The following is an 18,731-nucleotide window of genomic DNA, read 5'->3' as shown; positions in this document are numbered from 1 at the left end:
TCCTTTCCCGTCATGTATTTGTTTATTCAGTCACTTAATTATATCACTGAACTCATGAATATTTACTTTATTCTTTCAGTTATAATCTCCTATGGGTTGTCTTCACTCTCTTAACTGTTTTTTGATGCACAATAGTTTTAATTTTGTGTATTCACTTTTTAAAGTGTTTCATAGGTAGCTGAAAATAATGAGTATTGCCTAATTTGATGAGGCAGAATTCTACACTTTCATTTTATTGTTCAAAATTTTTATATCCATATCCATTATTTGTCTGCTAAGCAGTTAGCAATTGAAAGAAATGTGTTAAACCTTCCACTGTGATTATGGGTTTAGTGTATTATATAAGGGTATTTATCACAATAATCCTTTTTTTTTTTTTTTGCCAGAAGTCTCCTTTGTCTGATGTTAATACGGCTAGAGCACATTTCTTTGGGATAATATTTAACTGGCTTGTCCTTTTCCATTTATTTTATTTTTGTGTCATATTTTCAGCAGTGCTGCTTTGTGAACAGCATAGAGCTAGAATTACTTTTTATCCAATTTGTGAGTTTCTGTCTTTAAACTGGTGAGTCTTATCCGTGTGCATTTATTGTGATAACTGATATATTTAAATGTATTTATACCACTTTATGTGCCTTTGCTCTCTTTTTAACTCTCCCTGCTGAGTCTATTGAATTGATTTCTCTGCTCATCATTGCTCCTTACATTCTATGCTTTCTCTATGGATCTTGCCCCCAAAATGTTCTTTTATAGTTATCTTGGAGATTAATGAATACTCTCTTCCTATTTATTTGTCTGAGAGTTAACTTTTTTTTTTTTTCCGCTGTGGCACACAGCTTGCAGGATCTTAGTTCCCCACCAGGGATCGAACCCTCACCCCCGCAGTGGAAGCACAGAGTCCTAACCACTGAACCACCAGGGAAGTCTCAGCTCTTGCTTCTTGAAGGTGTTTTTCCATTATTGCTGTCGGGTGACCTTTTTTGTCTGGAGCCTCCAAAGTATCTTTGTGACTTCGGGGTTCTGTGAGTGTTCACTGCCGTGGTTCCTAAGTGTGGCTTTAGTTTATCCTTCTCATGACAGGGTGAAGATTATGTGAGTTTATGTCTCTGATCAAGTCCAAAGAATCCCAAGTCATTCCAACTCCTTCTGGAACTCTTGTTAGTAATGCTGGACAATCATTAACTTTTTAATTTATTTTATCATTTATTTTGGCCACACCTCACAGTTGTGGGGTCTTAGTCCCCTAACCAGGGAGGAAACCTGGGCCCTCAGCAGTGACAGTGCTGAGTCCTAACAGTGGACCATCAGGGAATTCCCGTGTCCACTAACTTTTTTAAAAGGAGGGATCGTTTTGGTAAAATGTAACTCATGTACCAAAAAGGTGCATAAACAACAGATGCACAACTAAATTAAATATTTTAAGTGGATATCTGTATAACAATCATGTATATCTGGAAATAGAAACTGTCCAGCTTTCCCCAGAAGGGGCGTTATGTCCCTTCCCAATCACAAACCTTTCTTTCCTCCAAAGTCCTGATTGCATATTAAACACCTCCTTGCGTCAGTAAGCGTGTTTTGTGCGCCTGCCTGCCTTTGCTCACAATTTTGTTCCTAGGACACCTCCGTGTTGTGTGTCACTGTGGTTCATTCGAGGCCACCGCTGTCCGCTGTCCCAGCGTTTGGGTTATTCTCAGCCCCTGTCATTTCCATATCACTGTATGATTTCATTCATGTAAAGAACAAAATCAGGCAAAAGTACAAGAATTTATAGGAAGGGCATACTAGGCTCCCAAACTACATGAAAGGTTTATGGCCTGCCTTTTCAGGATCCAAATTGTACTTGTTGAATAAAGAGGCAAAATACAGAACAACAAATACCGTTTGATCCCATTAAAAGAAAGACATGTCTCTGTACTTACGTATCTATATACATGTACATCTTTGTTCAATTAAGTCTAGAATCCTAGGGGGACCAAACAATTAGCAGTGGTTACCTCTGGTGTAGGTATGGGAATGGGGCAGAATGCAGGAAGGAGGGAAGCGCTCCGTATGTGTATGGGAGGAGCTCTATGGACCGATACCTTCACATTTTACTACTTCATTTATTTATTTACTTTTACAATAAGCATTCTTTTTTTTTTTTTTAACACCATCAGTAAGAGTCAACTCAGAAAAAAGAAGGAATGGGGATTTACTCTGGGGTGCAGCAAGCTTCTCTCCCATACCTGCTGGCTAACATTACCCTCAGAGCACAGCAGAGCCAACCCAAGACAGTCCATATCCTCTCTTCCTTGTTTCGGACACTTTCACGGTTGGTTTTCAGTTCATAGAAACACAGCTTTAAATGGCAGCCCCCACATTCAAGACAGCACATCAATTGCAAGTAAATCTAAATCAGCTGTTGGCCCCTTAAGGCTGGGTAGGGCACAGCGAAACTCCTCTGGAGCAAAAGGAAGATGCAGCCATTTTCTTTCTTTTTCTGGAAATCAGCTAGATTTCCAGCATGCACACCTGGGAATCAGCTAGATTTGTGGCCTTCTCCTCTCCCCAGGAGAGGGAGTCAGGGAGGAGGCAGAAGGAGGCAGTGGGGAAGGAGTAAGTCATGTCCAAAGGGAACCCTATGGTCATCGGAGGCTCTCCTTCAGGTTTCAGCCTAACTGACCCCCAGTGACAATTCCATGAGCCTGCTTCTCAGGGTGCATTCACTGCAGGAACATCTTATCCAGCCAAGAGCAGTAGTTGCCTAAAATCTGACTGCTTATTACCTGTGTCCGTCACTATGCTCACAAAACCCCATGCAGAGTCTTGAACTCTTGTCCTCATCTCACAAGTGGAGAAACAGAGGCCCATGGTGAGAAATGACTTGCTCGTTCCCACAGCTAGCGGTGGCACTAGAACCCACCCCATCCAGTCTGACCCCCACTGCACTCTTAAGCTCTAAAAGCATGACACCAGGACTAGGTGATTCCAGACTCACTGGGCACTGACTTGGCCACCCAGTGGAGTGATAAGAAATATTCACTGGAATTGGACAGGTCCCCACTTTGGCTTTGTCCCCAGACGAGTCACTTCCCCTTTTTAGGCCTGGATAGCCACATCTGTAAGGCGGGCCCACACCTTTGTCTCAAGGTTATACTGAAAATCAGAAATGGGTGATGTAGAACACCTGCTACCAGCGCGAGTACCGAGGCACCCAATAAAAAGCAGCCGCCATCAGCAGCACCACCCACACCTGCAGGGAGGCGCTCCCTTCACGTCTTTCCAAGGAGCCTGCGTAGGGGCCGAACTACGCCTGGTGGGCACTAGAACGAGATCTAGCCCCGGGTCTGCTCCAAATGGTGAGTGGAAGAGGGTGGCAGGGAGTCGTCCTTGGAAGCACCCCACTCTGCACCTGCCCTGGAGGGTGCCGAGGGGTGCTCCTTCCTTTGACCCCATGGGTGCCTCCCTAGTCCAGGCCTCATTCCTTGAAGGGTTCCCAGCATCTGGCCTTGCGCCTCTCCAGTCTGTGCCCCACATAGCAACCAGCGAGACCCCTCACTCCCCAGCTTAAGAACTTCCCCATCTCCTTAGTGCAGCCCACCCCACTCTGCCCCACTGAGGACTCACCGCCTTCTCTGACACTGCCATCCCCCTTCTTCACACTTGCACCTGTGACAATTCTGCACCCTTGCACTCACCACCCACTTGCCAGAAATGCCTTCATCTCCACAACCTCCTTGTCACACCCCCTCCCTTCAGTCCTCCAAGGCCCTGCTCAAATTCTCTGGGACACCTCCCAGAGTCCCCACCCCACACCCAGGGTTAGAGACCCCCCTCTGCTTCCCATGGTTCCGCAGTTGTCAGCGTGCTTTAGGGAGCATTAAGGTGATCTCCCGCTTTACAAATCTGTCTTCCGTACTGTCTTTTCCTCCCTCTTTCTAGGCTAGGGCCTGGGCTTATTCCCCACCTTCTCCCTATGGCTGGCACAGCAGCTAACACACAGTTGGTGCTTAGTAAATGTTAGCAGCATGAATAGATAAAGACCATCTGTGTCTCAGTAAAAGGAAAAACTAATTATCAGAGTGCTTCACAGGTAAATAGGCAGCTAGTGGGCTCCCTGTCACCGGGGGAGACAGCTAGAGTACAGGAGCAGAAGTGGAGGCTGGAGGTGAAGTCATTGGAGGCTTGGATTCCTAAAGACACAAACCAGGGCCAAGTTTTCTTAGAATCAGCTCGGAGTACGAGTTACTAATAGAGATCTCTGCTCAGGGGATTCTGATGCTGCAGGTTTGGGCAGGTCAGAAACCTGTAGGAAAATACCCCCAGGTGATTTTGAAGCTTGCCACATTGGGAACTGCTGAACTCTGACTTTGAGGCCATTTGCAGTAAGGTTTTGTGTGCAATGGCCCTTTATAAACTGTGAACTGCTGGCCACAAGTCTTGGCTCCAGGTGTTATTCGAACTCTGAGATGAGGGAAGTGAAGGTGCTGGAGCTACAGCTCCTCAGACTCTGGGAGGTTGCGGACCCAGCCCTGGGCCACTCTGTTGAAGCTGGGCCTGAGGCGAAGGAGTTCCAAGCCACTGATGAGCTCCGGAACGAAGGGGGTGCCTGCCCTCGGAAGGGTTTCTCCCACCAGGGTTCCTCCAAAGGGCACCGGGGTCCTGGGGAGAGAAGAGCGGCAGGAGAGGCGGGCTGGGTGGGAGTGGGGTGGCAGAACAGACATGGGGGTCACTGCGTGTGGCCCCCTCCCCACCTCTCTGGGCCTCCGTTTCTCTGTCACTCAGCAAAGATTTTGTACTATCTTTAACAGGTTTCTCCAGCGTTCCCCAGCTTTCCCCAGTCCCAAATCCACCCCTAGTCAGGATGGCTCGTTGTTTGGAAATATTAATAAGAATGATGTTTTCAGAGTGAAAATTGACCCGTCCTGGCAAAACTCTCAGCTCCCCTTAAACAAAGTTCAGAAGGGGGAAGACTTGGAATCTGGTTTTTCCTCCCTCTTGACATCTCCCCTTACAAAAATATATCACAAATTGGAGAGAGAAAGGAGAGTTAGAAAGAACATTCAGAATCAGAGAGTACAGATTACAACCAAGACATTTCTCACCCACAATACTGACAAGAATAAATGATTTGGTAATCGGCCAAAGTTAGTGAATGGTGGAAAAATTCTCACTCATATACTGCTGGCTGGAGGGTAAACTGGTGCTGCTACCTTGCAGGGCAATTTGGTAGGGTCCTTTAAACCTGAGAATGTGCAAATTCTGTCAACCAGCAACTCTACCTGTAAGTATATGGCTTAGGAAGTACATGCACATATGCACAAGGAAGCAGGTATGAGCAGTGATTAGTGACCAACCAGAGACAAGCCATATGCCCACTGGCAGAACAATGGATAAGATCAATATATTCATGGCAGAGTACTATATAACAGCTTAAAAGGAATGAACAGAGCTATAGATATTAAGAGATTTCAAAAGCATAATGTTGAGTGAAAAAAGCAAGTTATAGGATGAGATTCAAATATCAAAAAACACACATACACATGCAAACCAGACGACGCTACTTCCCCATAGATATGTAGCTGCTTGTAGAGAACGCTCTGAGAACACACACCAACCCGACAACAGCGTCACTTCTGGGAAGAGACCTGGGATTGGAGGATAGGGAACAAAGGGGCCCTTCTTTCATTTGTAGTTGCCTAGGGTTGTGTGTGAGAAGGCAATGGCACCCCGTTCCAGTACTCTTGCCTGGAAAATCCCATGGACGGAGGAGCCTGGTAGGCTGCAGTCCATGGGGTGGCTAACAGTCAGACACGACTGAGCGACTTCTCTTTCACTTTTCACTTTCATGCATTGGAGAAGGAAATGGCAACCCACTCCAGTGTTCTTGATGGGAGAATCCCAGGGATGGGGGAGCATGGTGGGCTGCCGTCTATGGGGTCGCACAGAGTGGGACATGACTGAAGCGACTTAGCAGCAGCAGCAGCAGCAGCAGCAGGGTTGTGTGTTGTGTGGTTTTTTTTTAAGATAATACAAATACATGATTTTCAAACTATTTTTTACTTTTAAGAGAACAAATAGCATTACTCATGTAGTGTTTTCCCTGCAGCTTGGGACCATTCCTGAGCCAGGAGCCAGCGTTTCTGCCTGGACCACCCCAGTGGTGGTGGCAACAGCCGGGCCCCACAGGAGCAGGCCAGGCTGCTTCCAAGTTGCGCAGAGCTCACGGTCAGGCCGTGGATGCTGAGCACAGCTTGACTGCCAACACTGCTGTTCCTTCCCTCTCTACCTCAGTTGCCTCTTCTGTGCCAGGAAGTGTCTGGCCTTGAGGTTACTTAAGAATCCCCCTTCTTTTGGTGGGAACATGCCTCAGCCTGCCATAGCATGAGATCAGTGGGGCCACAGCCTGCCCTGGCCAGCCCAGAAGCTGCCTGCTAGCACTGATGTCTGCTGAGGGTTTTAAATAGCTAGACAGGCAGGGCTGGAGGGCCCCGGGAGAAGAAGCAGCCCAGTCCTTCCTGGCAAGAAACCCCCACTCCTCTGCCAATGGCTCGTGGTTCACACGATGCCTGTTGGACCCTGTTCTTCCCATCATGGTCCTCCCATGCTCTCAGCTATTTGAGGGCAGTCACATCCCTCCAGAGCACTCTCTTCTCAAGGCCCATCACCCCGGCTCCTTCAACCCTTCCTTAGGGGGCCTGGTCTCCAGGCCAAGCCAGGCAGATAGTCTCCACATGTGGTCTGAGCAGGTGCCAGAAGAGCTGGGCTGTGGCCTCCTCTCTGTGGACCCTCCACTTTCTCACTTAATGCAGCCCAAGCCAGCAGAGAATTTCTCATAAATAGCAGCAGACTAAGGAAGCCGATTGCAGTTGAAATGCATCCCCCAGCCCCATGCCTTCCTCCAGTGCTAGGCTCCTGTCCTGCCTTCTGTGATTTGTTTTCGGGCCACTAGAGTGGAATATTAAATTTATCCCTTTCAAGTTCTCCCCTGAAAATAATAATAACCTGTAAATAGTAATAATAGAGGCTACCATTTTTTGAGAGATTCTCACTTGCCAGAAACTTTGCCTCTGGCCTCTCATGCAATCCTCACAACCATTTTATGAAGTAGGTATTAATAGTATAAGAGTCTCCTTTTACAAGTGGGAATTGGAGACCCAGAGAGGTTAAGCCATTTGCCCAAGTTCACACAGCCAGGGGTAGAGACTGCATTAAGCCCTTGATGAAGCCCACGCTCTAAACACTTATCTGTTGTTCTCACCTCTGGTGTCCAACATTCCACTGCCACTTCCCACAGTGGCACAACCTCAAGGTCACTTTCTAGGCCTCTTCCAGACCACTGATGAAAGGGAAAGGCTGAACTGGCCCAGGACTGGTGAGATCTGGGGCCCCCACCCAGGGAAGGACTCACACTTCCACATCCATCAAGGAGGTGGCACATAGCAGTGATGAAGAACAAGAAACCCATCTGGGTCCGACAAACCCAGATGTGGAGCCCAGCCCTGCCATTGCTTTCTTGCCGTGTGACTTTGGACAGATTGTTGATAATCCTCTTCTCCAGCAGAATGGGAAAAATTGTAGCACCTGCCCCACCCTGTTGTGAAGCAGGATCCAACAAGATGTGTGCCACACACACCCGTTCATTCCCTGTGCATTTACTGAGCACCTACTATGTGCTAGGGGGCAAGAGTTCTATTGTTTTTTAGCAGGAATTCAATAAATGTATACAAGGCACTGGGGTAGAGCCTGGCACGTAGAAAGTGCTCAGGAAATGCAGCTGCTGCTGTGGTTGTGGCTGGCTCCAGGGCATCCTCCTTCCAGATCTCTCCCTGAGCAGCCCCGCCTTGTCTTACTTGTTGAAATTTCGATACTCCACCAGGCTGGGGGTGTGACTTCCGCCCTCGCCCAGGTAGTCCCGGTAGCTGATGAACTCCTGCCACGGGCAGCGGTAGCCCTTGGGGATGGCTGTGTGGTTGAACTTCTCGGGTGGGATGCCCTTCAGTGGCTCAGCATAACCTAGGGGTGGAGTATGACACGTGGCAGGCAGGCAAGTGGGCTGCCTGGGTTCCCTTCTCCTTTGGCCCCCACACCCATCCCATGGACACTGTTTGGGGATGGGCAGGAAGGACCTAAGAAAGGGAAGTCAAGGGAGGGAGTGGAATGTAATGCCAAAGTCGCTCCAGCAAAGAGCGACTTTGCTTCCTCATCCCTGGAAACAGGGAGGATGGAGCAGGGGAAGTGCAAGTTGGGGCAGAGACTCGAGTCTTGGCTCATCTCTGGCGCGCTCTGTGGCTGACACAGCTGCAGCTCTCTGGGCTTGTGCTGTGTCTGCAGAGAGGGGTGTGCGTGTGTAAGGAGATGGACTAGATACTCTGTGGGTGCTCTTCCTGCCCCATCAGGGAACACACCCATGTTCTGGTCCTCCAGCCCTGGCCCTGGGACGTGGGGAGGCCACTTACCTGGTGCCAGGGCGCTGGGGTTGTGGCGCTGTGGCCGGGAGGCCATGGACTCAGCATCCCCAGGGCCCCCGTGCGAGGCGGGATAGATGTGAAGCTCAGAGCGGTAGTTCTGCCCTTCATGGCTGTTGGCAACCTGGGCACAGGAGTGAAAGCTCAGAGAATCTGAGCTGCCTGGCCCCTTCCCCCAGGGTTTCCCTCCTCGTGGGGGGAGGGGTCTCTGTCCACACTCACCGTCCCAGGCTCTGCTGTTCCAGTCACCTTCTCCTTCGCACTTCCTGCCACGACCTGCGGGGTTGGGGGGGCAGGTGGCAAGTAAACCACAGGTAGGCTCACCAGGGTTCTGCCTCCACTAAAATAGGCAGGGGATGGGGAGGGGCATAATCCTAGAGCCCTCCTCCCAAGGATGTTGGGGGCATGAGTTCATAATGTAGAGCGCTAGACCCTGGAACAGAGAAGTGCTCTTAATATATGTTAGTGGCTATTGTTGTATTGCCCCTGGACTTTTGTTAACCTCCCTGAGCCTCAGTTTCCTTCTCTGTAAAGTGGACGTGATGATAATACTGTCACTCTCTGATCATTAAATGAGATGACACACGCCAACTGCTTAGCTCGCACTGTCATGAACACATAGCAAATTAGATGTTTTGTCATTTTATTATTCTGCCACATGGTGCCCTCTCGTCATCTCCTGCTTCATCCAGAAATTGAGTGGAGCAGGATGGCAGGCCCCGAGTTCATCGGAAGTACTTGAGATTGCCTGCCGCCTCTCTGAAGTCCACGGGCAGGTCATTCTTGTTTCCTTTCTTTGCTGTTGTTTAGTCACTAAGTCATGTCTTGACTCTCTTGCAAGCCATGGACTGTAGCCCGCCGGGTTCCTCTGTCCATGCAGTTTCCCAGGCAAGAATACTGGAGTGGGATGCCATTTCCCTCTCCAAGGGATCTTCCTGACCCAGAGATTGAACCGTCACCTACGTGGGCAGGCAGGCTCTTTTCCACTGAGCCACCAGGGAAGCCCCATTCTTTAGATGACTTTACCTTCTTCCAGTGGGAAGAAGAGAGAGCTGTTCTGTATTTTCCATCTTAGATCAAGCTCAAGTCTAATCTAAATCCTGCTTGCTGCACATTCAGCCCAGAGCACCTGACTGTCCTTCGGCACTTTCCATAGGAGCCAGGGTCCCTTCACTGCATGGCTCACCCTGTCCAACCCATTTTGTGTTTCGTGTCTGGGGAGAAATGCCTGAAGAGCTCACTCTTTTCTAAGATCGCAGAGCAGGGCAGGCATCAGTCTGATGGCGAAGCCACAGTCATCCCCTCGTTGGACTGAGGGGCCCCCGCAGGGGCCAGACGTTCTCACTTGGCTCATTGTTTGGCTCTAGGCTGATGACTGGGCCTCAGTTTCCCTGTGAGCACAGTGGGAGCTTACTCACAGCACGAGGGCTGGCTGCAAACTCAAAGGTGAATTTCTGCACGCGCCGCTGTCTCTTCTGGAAGAGGAGGGACCCTCTGTTGTTGCGCAGCGATAGCTCCTCCATCATCAAATCCTGGGGCACGCTCAGTTTCTTGCCCAGGTCCAGCAAAGGAACTGCGGGAGAGGACAGAGAGAGCTCTTACTACCAAAACTTCAGGGTACTCCGGCTGCTGACTCAAAGGGGACCTCTTCACAGCACCGTCCGTTATGTACAAGAATGTCAGTTTCTCCCTGTGCTTGCTGACACTGGGTGTCATTCTGTGGATTCTTTGCCCAGCCAGTGGGCTGAGATGACTCCTCTGAGTGTGATTACCTATGTTTGATGCTGAAATCAAGCATCATTTCAGATACTCTTTGGCCAGGTGTATTTAGTCCCCGAATCTCCTGTGCAGCTCTGTGCCCATAGTGGTGGTGGTGATGAGAAATGATCAGATTCTGGATATCTTCTGAAGGAAGGCCCTTGGGGTGGGATGTGAGAGACAGAGGAATGGAGGTGATGGCAGGGTTTCTGGCCTGAGCCGCTGGGAGTATGCAGCGGCCCGCTCTCTGAGATGGGAAGGCTGGAGGAGGAGGAGGTGTGGGGAAGACCAAGCATTCAGGTCTAGACGTGTCTTCTTTTCATTTTAAAATAGCCTTTTATCATCGTGTGCATGCTAAGTTGCTCAGTAGTGTCCAACTCTTTGCGACTGTATGGACTATAGCCTGCTAGGCTCCTCTGTCCATGGGATTCTCCAGGCAAGGATACTAGAGTGGGTTGCCACGCCCTCCTCCAGGGGATCTTCCCAACCCAGGATCGAATTCCCATTTCTTACGTCTCCTGCACTGGCAGGTGGGTTCTTTACCATTAGCGCCACCAAAACAGCATATGCGTACATTGAAGAGAGTTAGAAAATATAGACATGAGAGAAAAAGGAAAGAAGAACACCGTTTTCTAACATCCAGAGATTACCACTCCTAACCCGTTAGTGTATATGCCTTTACTGTCTTCGTGAAGTAAGGTCACTCAGTCGTGTCCGACTCTGCGACCCCATGGACTATACAGTCCAGAGTATAGTCCTAGCAGGACTGTAGCCTGCTAGGTTCCTCTGTCCATGGGACTCTCCAGGCCAGAATACTGGAGTGGGGAGCCTTTCCCTTCTCCAGGGCATCTTCCCAACCCAGGGATTGAACCCAGGTCTCCCGCATTGCAGGTGGATCTTTACCAACTGAGCCACAAGGGAAGCCCCCCTGTCTTCTTAATTGACCATATAGTCTTGTGACTTTTTAACCAAAATGAAATCATAGCATAGCTTCTTTGTAACTTGCTTTTATTCAAAGCTCTCTTCCTTTCCAAGTGCATGAATTTTTGTTTTATATTGATGCAATGCCTAACCCATATTCAAACTCCCCTAACGGTCTCCAGAACTGAGAATAAGGTTTAAAGAGTCTTGTAGGCATCCCAGTGGAGATGCTGAGGAGGGAGCTGAGGGACATATGAGTCTAATGTTTGTGGGAGAAAACTGACTTGGATGTAAAAACTGGGACATTGGGAGTATACAAATGGTATTTGCTATTGTTGTTTTTTAGTGAAAAGTTTTCTGTTGATTTCTTTCCTCATAGTTAGGACCAGTCATTACAGCCATGTAGAAGGATTTCGGGGCTGATGTCTGTCAGTAGTTTGGGGGCCTATCCATACCCTTTGTGCTTTCCCCACCAGCAAAATGCACATTTCACACTGGCCCAACGAAGGGAGACTTTCGGAAGATAGAAGTGTCAAAGGTGATGAGGACGCTGGCAGGAGAGGGATACGTATGGTCAGCACAGGCAGAGGTGTTTGTCATCTCTGAAATCAGATCCAAGTGGATTCATGTTCCAGCTCTCTAAATGACATTCTGAGCCTGGAGGCTGGTTGAGATCACCAAGGTTATAAGGATGCATAAGAGATCTACACACTGAGCCCCGGAGCCTCCAACATTTAGATCAAGGAGATGAAAAACAGCCTGGGCCTGGGGAGAAGCAAGAGGAATCTAAAGACTGTGGTGTCCTGGGACCAAAGGATGAAAGTGTTTCAGGGACAATGAACTGATCAACAGAGTCAAATGTTGCTGACGTGTCGAGTCAGAGGAGGCCTGAAAATTGACCATTATATTTAGTAACACGGGGTTATTATTGGTAATCCCCACAAAAGCAGTCCCTGTGGTGTACTTGGGTGTGAAAGCCTTTTTGGAAAAGGTTCAAGAGAAAAGGGACTGAGGAACAGTTTAACCATACCGCGAGGAAGCAATGAGCCAAATCTATGATGCGGGGCTTGTACAGAGCATCTGGCCCAGTTTCTTCAAAGGAGTGAATGACATGGAAAAAAAAGGAGGGGGTGACGATGATTTAGATTAAGGGAGATTTAAGAGACATAGCTACCAAATAAAAACAAGGGCCCTTGAAGGTGCTGCGCTAAGTGAAATAAGTCAGATAAAGACAAATGCCATATGATTTCACTCACAGGCAGAATATAAAAACAAACAAAAGCCAACATGAATGACCAAACCAAACATCAACAAACATGCAGATACAGAGAACAGAGTAGTGGTTACTAGAAGGGAATGGGGCCAAGAGGGAGGGCAAGATGAATACAGGGGTCAACTGTGGTGAAGGGTAAAAACTATACTTTTGGTGGTGAGCATGCTATAGTGTATGGGCGTCCCTGGTGACTTAGATGGTAAAGAATCTGCCTGCAATTTGAGAGACCAGAGTTTGATTCATGGGTTGGGGTGATCCCTTGGAGATGGGAATGGCTAACAACTTCAGTATTCTTGCCTGGAGAATTCTGTGGACAGAGGAGCCTGGTGGGCTACAGCCCACAAGGTCTCAAACAGTTGGACAGGACTAACACTTTCACTTTTCATGCTCTAATGTGTACAGAGGTAGAAATATAATGTTGTATACATGCAACTAGATAATGTTAGAATCCAAAGTGGCTCTTATTTAGATACCCGTGAACAAACTAGAAAATTGGAGAAAGTTGACTACAGGACTGGTTATTAGATAGTATTAAATCAGTATTTCTCATTTTGTTCAGTGTGTTAATACCTTTACCTGTAAGGAAATGTGCTTTTTATTACTTTTGATGCGTTGTGAAGTGTTTGGTGGGGGTGGGGTGGGTGGTGTTGCGTGGAATGACATGTTTCTTGGGATTTGTTCTGGACTCCAGGAATAAAAGGGGGACCTTGGGGGTTTGAACTCTCTACTTCGGTGTGTGTAAGTTGGTTAAATAAAATGTTAAAAAGAGAGAGAGGAGGGAAGTAAAGACAGCAGCTTTGAGGAGCTGTGCTCTGAAGGACCTCGGCTGGAGGCAGCTATGGAAACAAGAGGGATTTGTTTGTTTGCTTGCTTGTTTTTAAAGAGGAGAATTACTGAAGGAATGTCCTAGAGCAGGGGAGAGGGCAGGGAGGGTGTCCGGCGCCCAGCAAGAGCGCTGGCTTCGGACAGGTGCACGGAGAGGTCATCTAGCACGCTAGGAGGGAAAACGGAGAACACGGGGGCAGACAAGCGGACAGATGTGGAGGCGGGAGCCTGCAGAAGTCTCTCTTGGCTCCTTTCCTCAGTGAAATAAGAAGCAAGGTCACTAGCTGAGAATGGAAGTGGGGGAGGAGGTACTTTAGGTTTGAGAAGAACGGTTGCCGAAACTGTCCCAGAGAACAGCAGAGAGAGTGACTGGGGCAGGGAGACGGATGTGGTCGCCAGTCAGCACCGAGGGCCGTCCAAGAGCGGTGCTTCATCCCACTCAGCGGAATCCAAAATGGCCTTTTGAAAAAGGAGGCTGATAGTTTTTTCATTCTTTCAGCAAATGTAGAGAAAGAAACTTCTATATATTAGAATCAGAAAGAAATCCACTATAGATTAAGGGTGGGGGGGGAAGCAAATTTCTGAAGAATTTGTATTCTAAGATCCCACTCATATGTTTAAAAAAATAAGTATATGCTTATGCACATATTGAATCTGCAAGGAGACATGCCAAATATGAGCAGTGACTATTTATGGGATATACAAAGGAGGAGGGCTGAGATTGTTTGCACTGTTTTTGTTTTTGTTTGTTTCAAATGAGACAATGCATTCTGTCTTAAACAGATGAAAGACCATTTATACCTAAATATGTGATAAAGGTCCCCCAGCATATATTCTCAAGTGCTGTTCAGATGAACTGAGCTCAATATTTAAAGACAAAAAAAAAAAAAAAAAAGCTATAGATGAAACCTATTTTGACTAAGCAATTCTAATTCTAGGCATTCATCCTTGGGGAGAAAAGTTGAATAAATACTTCCAAGGATATACGTACGAGGATGTTTGCTGCAGTGAGGTGTCAGATTATGAAAACGGGGAATCAGTCTTATGGGGAATGCTGCCTGGACACCCTTTATCAGTGACTAACAGCTCACAATGGCCACCTCTGCAGAGAACTGCCCCGGTGAGTAGAGGCTGCAACAGCCGCCCTGCTAAAGCTGAGATGATTTCTATAGGGCAATTAATTTATGCTCTGGACCCCACTTCCTTACTTAGCAATTTCCTCTGCCCAGCCCTGTTTTTGTCACTTCCCTTCTCCTAGGAGTGCAATCTCAACAAGTCACTTGTTCAGGAATCCTCAGGCTCTACCCCTAAACTTAGTCAAGCCTTCATGGCCTCCTTGTCGGGGGAGGGTGTATAAATATATATAATATCTTATATGCTGGGGGAGTGAGGGGAGGGGAGGGGGGAGATAAATTATACTAAGACGGGAAGAAGTCTGTGGTATGCTGCTAAGTGAAAAAAATTTAAGATGTGGTATGTAGCTGAGTGAAAAAAATTTAAGATGATGAACACAGTGTATAGTATGCAGCCCACGTGTATATGGGCTTATATAAATGTTTATATATGAACAGAAGAAGGATTTACACAAATCTGTTAACAATGGTTATCTCCAGATGGTTTCATTATGAGGAACTTTCGCTTTCAAAGTCATTCATGTCTGTTTTGTCTGAATATTTTATAAAATGAATGTTTTATTTATGTAACCATGTGGTAAAGGAGCAGTTTTGGAGACAAAAAGATCTGGGGTCAAATCTGTTCTGCACCTACTGAGGATGTGATTTCCTGGCTTTTCTGAGTCTCTGTTTTCTCATCTAAAAAGTGGGTACAATTGTATCTAATTTACAGAGTTGTTGTGAGGGTTGTATATTTAACAAAAAGTTCAAATGCTCTTAGAACTGTATCTGAGACATAGTAAGTGCACAAGAACGGTGTTTTATTATTATTTTACAAAGGCTGTCTTTTGGTGATGAGCTCATGCGATTTTTTCACCTTTCTACTTTTCTTTAGTTTCAAAATTGTCCTTGATTAATACTCTAGCAATAATCAACAACAACAACAACAAAAAACTTATTTCCAGTCTGGCATAAATGATGCGTGTCAACACTGGGGGGTCTGTAACTAATTAGACAAGAGAAAAGAAAATGCATAGCCTGGTTCTTCTATTTAGAGTGTCAACATCTCACAAAGCTTACATATTTCAGCATGAAAATCATGGAATGAAAAAAAAAATGAAACCAACAAAAGGAGACAAGAACACACAAAACGGATTAAAAGTATGCCTCACAGATAAAGCTGTCCACATGATGAAACATTTCTTAGAACACCGAAGGGGGCAAAACTGCAGCAAAGTCCTTAGGCAGGGATTCATCAGAGCTTGGTTCACTGCTCTCCTACATGGGAACCATCCGGGTACTTGTTTAAGTGGCTAATGCTTAGCCTCCGCCCTAGATCCCCTGGATCAGAACTCCTGGGTAGGGATATTGGGATGAGCCTCCTGACAGCCTTACCCACTGCCATGCCCCTCTGCTTTGCCACCAGGTTTCTCTATAGTCCTTCTTTTAGATAAATAGCCTGCTTCCATCTGTACCTCCCATACCTGGCCCCAGGTCAGTGGGTGCTGAGCTGGGCAACCTGGATTCTGATCGGCCCCCTGACTCCCTCAGTAACTGTGTGCTCCCTCAGTAATCTGTACTTTTAAGCAACAGCGCCATGTCACTATGATTCACAGAAAAGTGTGAGACTTCTGACTTAGCTGAGTTTGTTTTTAAAATACATAAAATGCTCTAAATAGGCCAAATAAAGACTCCAAAATTTTGCCAAGAGTTCTGGAAGAGGTCTTATAAAATTGATAAATATGTATTTTAGATGATTTATCCATTGGCTGAATCAGCTTTTACGTGAAATGGTTTGACTCAGATTGGGCAGCCTGCTCTTGCCCCGCTGCCCCACTCTCCCCTGACCCCTTGTCTCGTGCTGTGGCTACTCAGTGGGACCCCCAGTTAAAACACAGGCATTATGTGGGAAGCTTGGGCCATTGGTAGGGTTCGATCTGGGACCCTCAGAGCTCAATCTGGGGCTGAGAGAATGGCTCAGGTGGGGCCAGGGCCCAGTCTATGGCACTCAACCTCAGCTCTCGTGTGCCCCTAAATCAGGGCCAGGCCCCTCCCAATGCTTCGGGAAACTGCCCAGCCCAGGCGGCAGATTCCACAGGCTGGCCTGGAACTCACACCTGTTTGCCCAGGCCTGGGGCCAGCAGGCTGAGTGGCTATAGCCTGGGACCAAGAAAGGATGGGATCTGAGGAATGCCCAGGGGCTGGGTCAGCCTTACCTGGTTCAGTGAAGTCCCCCGTGGTAGTCATCACTGGTCCCTTCTGCTCCTTGGGGATCATCCTGTGGAGGAGACACCCCTATAGATGGGTCCAGCTGCCTCCATTCCTCCCAGCCCTTGGTCCCCAGCCTCAGCCCCACATAGCCATAGCTCACCCCAGTCTCGAGCAAGGGCTGTCCAAGTGGGAAAGAGGAGGCTGAGGTCCATGGAGGGCAAGGGAGATGCTCAAGGTCATGCAGGTCTGCTTCCAGTTTGCTAAGGAAGCACAGGCTCATCGAGAGTAGTTTCTGGGACATTAGAAGGGGAGGTGGGGGTGTCTGACTGTTGCTGTCCACTGACTCCGGTGAGCTCTACTCAGAGGCTTAAAGAGGTTGAAGGCTGAAGTCTGGGGGAGAGGAGTATGGCCGGTTAGGCTGGGGCTGCACTGGGGTCTGCAAGGTGTGCCCCTCATGTCCCCAGTATTCAGCTCTGAAGCTTGAGGGCACAGGCTGGTGCAAGGAAGCTGAAAGAGCCATCAGCCCCTTCGTAGCCCGCATCCTTCGGCTCACTTCCATGGTGCTCTGTTTCTCTCTGTCCTCCACCAGTCCCCCATTTGCATCTGTGGTGTGTCCCAGGAATCTTGGAGGTGATTTAAAATAAAATGAGGTCCAAAGCTGCAGAGAAGCCCTGCAGGCCCCAAGTCTAGGGTCCCTATCTTGCCCTCAGGAGAGAAGGCAGAGCCCTTGAGCCTCCTGACAGCCTTACCCACTTCTATGCCCCTCTGCTTTGCTGCCAGGTTTTTCTATATTCCTTCTTTTAGAAAAACAATCTGCCTCCATCCATTATCTCCCCTCCCATACCCATACCTGGCCCCAGGTCACTGGGTGCTGTGCTTGGCAACCTGGATTCTAATTGGTCTCTCTGACCCCCTCGGTAAGTGTGAGCGAGCGGCGCTCTAGCTCTGAGTCTCTCTGTGCCACCTAGAGCTGCATGCAAACAGGAGCACATGTGTGCGCATTGGGGTGAGGCCCATGAGCTTGTAAAGCATGCTCAGCCATGACCACTTAGGATTCCACCGTTCCTAGATCTGTTTCTTGACAAATACTCTCCCTACAGAAATTTACAGACATCGGGAAGGACCCCTCATTTTACAGACAGGGACCCTGTTCCCTCTGTTGCTGAAAGATCTTGACGTCTGAGCAGAGTTGTAACCTACCCTCCAGTTGGAATCCTAGCCACCCCTCCCCATTTAACCCAGAGCTTAGGATCTCTCCCTTCCCAATTCAGGATCCAGGCTTCCACAAGGCCCCACACTCCTGGCCCTTCTGCAGGGTCCTTGCTCTGCTGTGGGTGGAAGGGGCTCTGGAATTACTCCTCTCCACCGCCCACTCCCCATAGCCCTCAAGCTCCCCTTGGATCCTGGTACCTGAGAGATGGAAGCACAGTGGGCAGGAGGGGGTGTCAGACCCTCAGATTAACACCTCTGTCGGGAAGCTGAGAGTCGAGTGGTCAGTGTCTGTGCAGGCAGTCGGCGAGCTGGGTGTGCCTTGCAGCCAGCTCCGGCCTCAGCTGACGAGAGTCGCCCCTGCCTTGTGGTGGCTCACAGCCTTATTTCGGGCTGCAATAGGATCCAGGGACAGATGCTAAAAGCACCAGGCCCCAGAGAAGACAGGTGCCCCGGCAGCAAGCCCTCGCACACAGAAGGCCTTGCACGCACATGTTCAACACACATACACATGCACACACCAAGTCACCTGGAAATGCTGGGAGTGATCACCGTCTCCTGAGCTTGCTAATGATATCCTCAGTGCCTGGAGTGGGGCCTGCTAGGAACTGGGTGGATATTTGTTGAATGAGCGATGGAATGGGTGGGTAGGTGAATGAATGAATTATCCCCCAATTTCTTTGCTTGACTTGTTCTTTCCTTTCCTTTCCTTCTTTCCTGCCTTCCTTTCTTCCTTCTGCTTCCTTCTTCCCTTCTTCTCTCTCTCCCTCTACCTTCTCACATTCTCTGAGCTTCTCTCTATGGACTGAAAATAAATAAGGCAGGGCTCTGTCCTCAAGGAGCTCAGCCAGGCCCGTGTCAGCCCCGTAAACAGCTTCTGCAGCGCATCATGGGAAATGCTCTAGGAAGGCCCCAGGGGAGGGTGCCACCCGCTCAGCCTGGGGGTGGGGAAGGCCTCCCAGAGGAGGAGACATT

At 48.4% G+C, this 18,731-nt stretch overlaps 1 protein-coding gene across 7 annotated transcripts; it reads right to left on the bottom strand.

The window, feature by feature from the left end:
* Window positions 1-2,088: 2,088 nt before the first annotated feature.
* MYOZ3 (myozenin 3) lies at window positions 2,089-18,563 on the bottom strand. Of its 7 annotated transcripts, none has more exons than XM_060415316.1 (8): window positions 17,958-18,563; window positions 16,708-17,170; window positions 16,553-16,614; window positions 9,866-10,020; window positions 8,670-8,723; window positions 8,439-8,571; window positions 7,833-7,995; window positions 2,089-4,641 (listed from the first exon to the last, which is right to left on the bottom strand). In XM_060415316.1, exons 2-8 carry the CDS (start codon window positions 16,785-16,787, stop codon window positions 4,473-4,475), a joined length of 816 nt encoding a protein of 271 aa, XP_060271299.1. In that variant the 5' UTR covers window positions 16,788-17,170; window positions 17,958-18,563; the 3' UTR covers window positions 2,089-4,472.
* Between the last annotated feature and the right edge of the window lie 168 nt (window positions 18,564-18,731).

This window comes from Ovis aries, chromosome 5, assembly GCF_016772045.2.
Source record: "Ovis aries strain OAR_USU_Benz2616 breed Rambouillet chromosome 5, ARS-UI_Ramb_v3.0, whole genome shotgun sequence".
Lineage (NCBI taxonomy): Eukaryota > Metazoa > Chordata > Mammalia > Artiodactyla > Bovidae > Ovis > Ovis aries.
Note: the sequence above shows the minus strand (reverse complement) of the source record. Positions and strands in the feature narration are given on the sequence as shown.

Coding starts and splice junctions, on each gene's coding strand:
- MYOZ3 (XM_042249383.2), bottom strand. CDS start 16,848: ATGTCCCAGAAACTACTCTCGATGAGCCTGTGCTTCCTTAGCAAACTG. Junction 16,632..16,707: donor AGCCCTTGCTCGAGACTGGG/GTGAGCTATGGC, acceptor ACCCATCTATAG/GGGTGTCTCCTCCACAGGAT. Junction 8,572..8,669: donor GAACAGCAGAGCCTGGGACG/GTGAGTGTGGAC, acceptor TCCTGTGCCCAG/GTTGCCAACAGCCATGAAGG.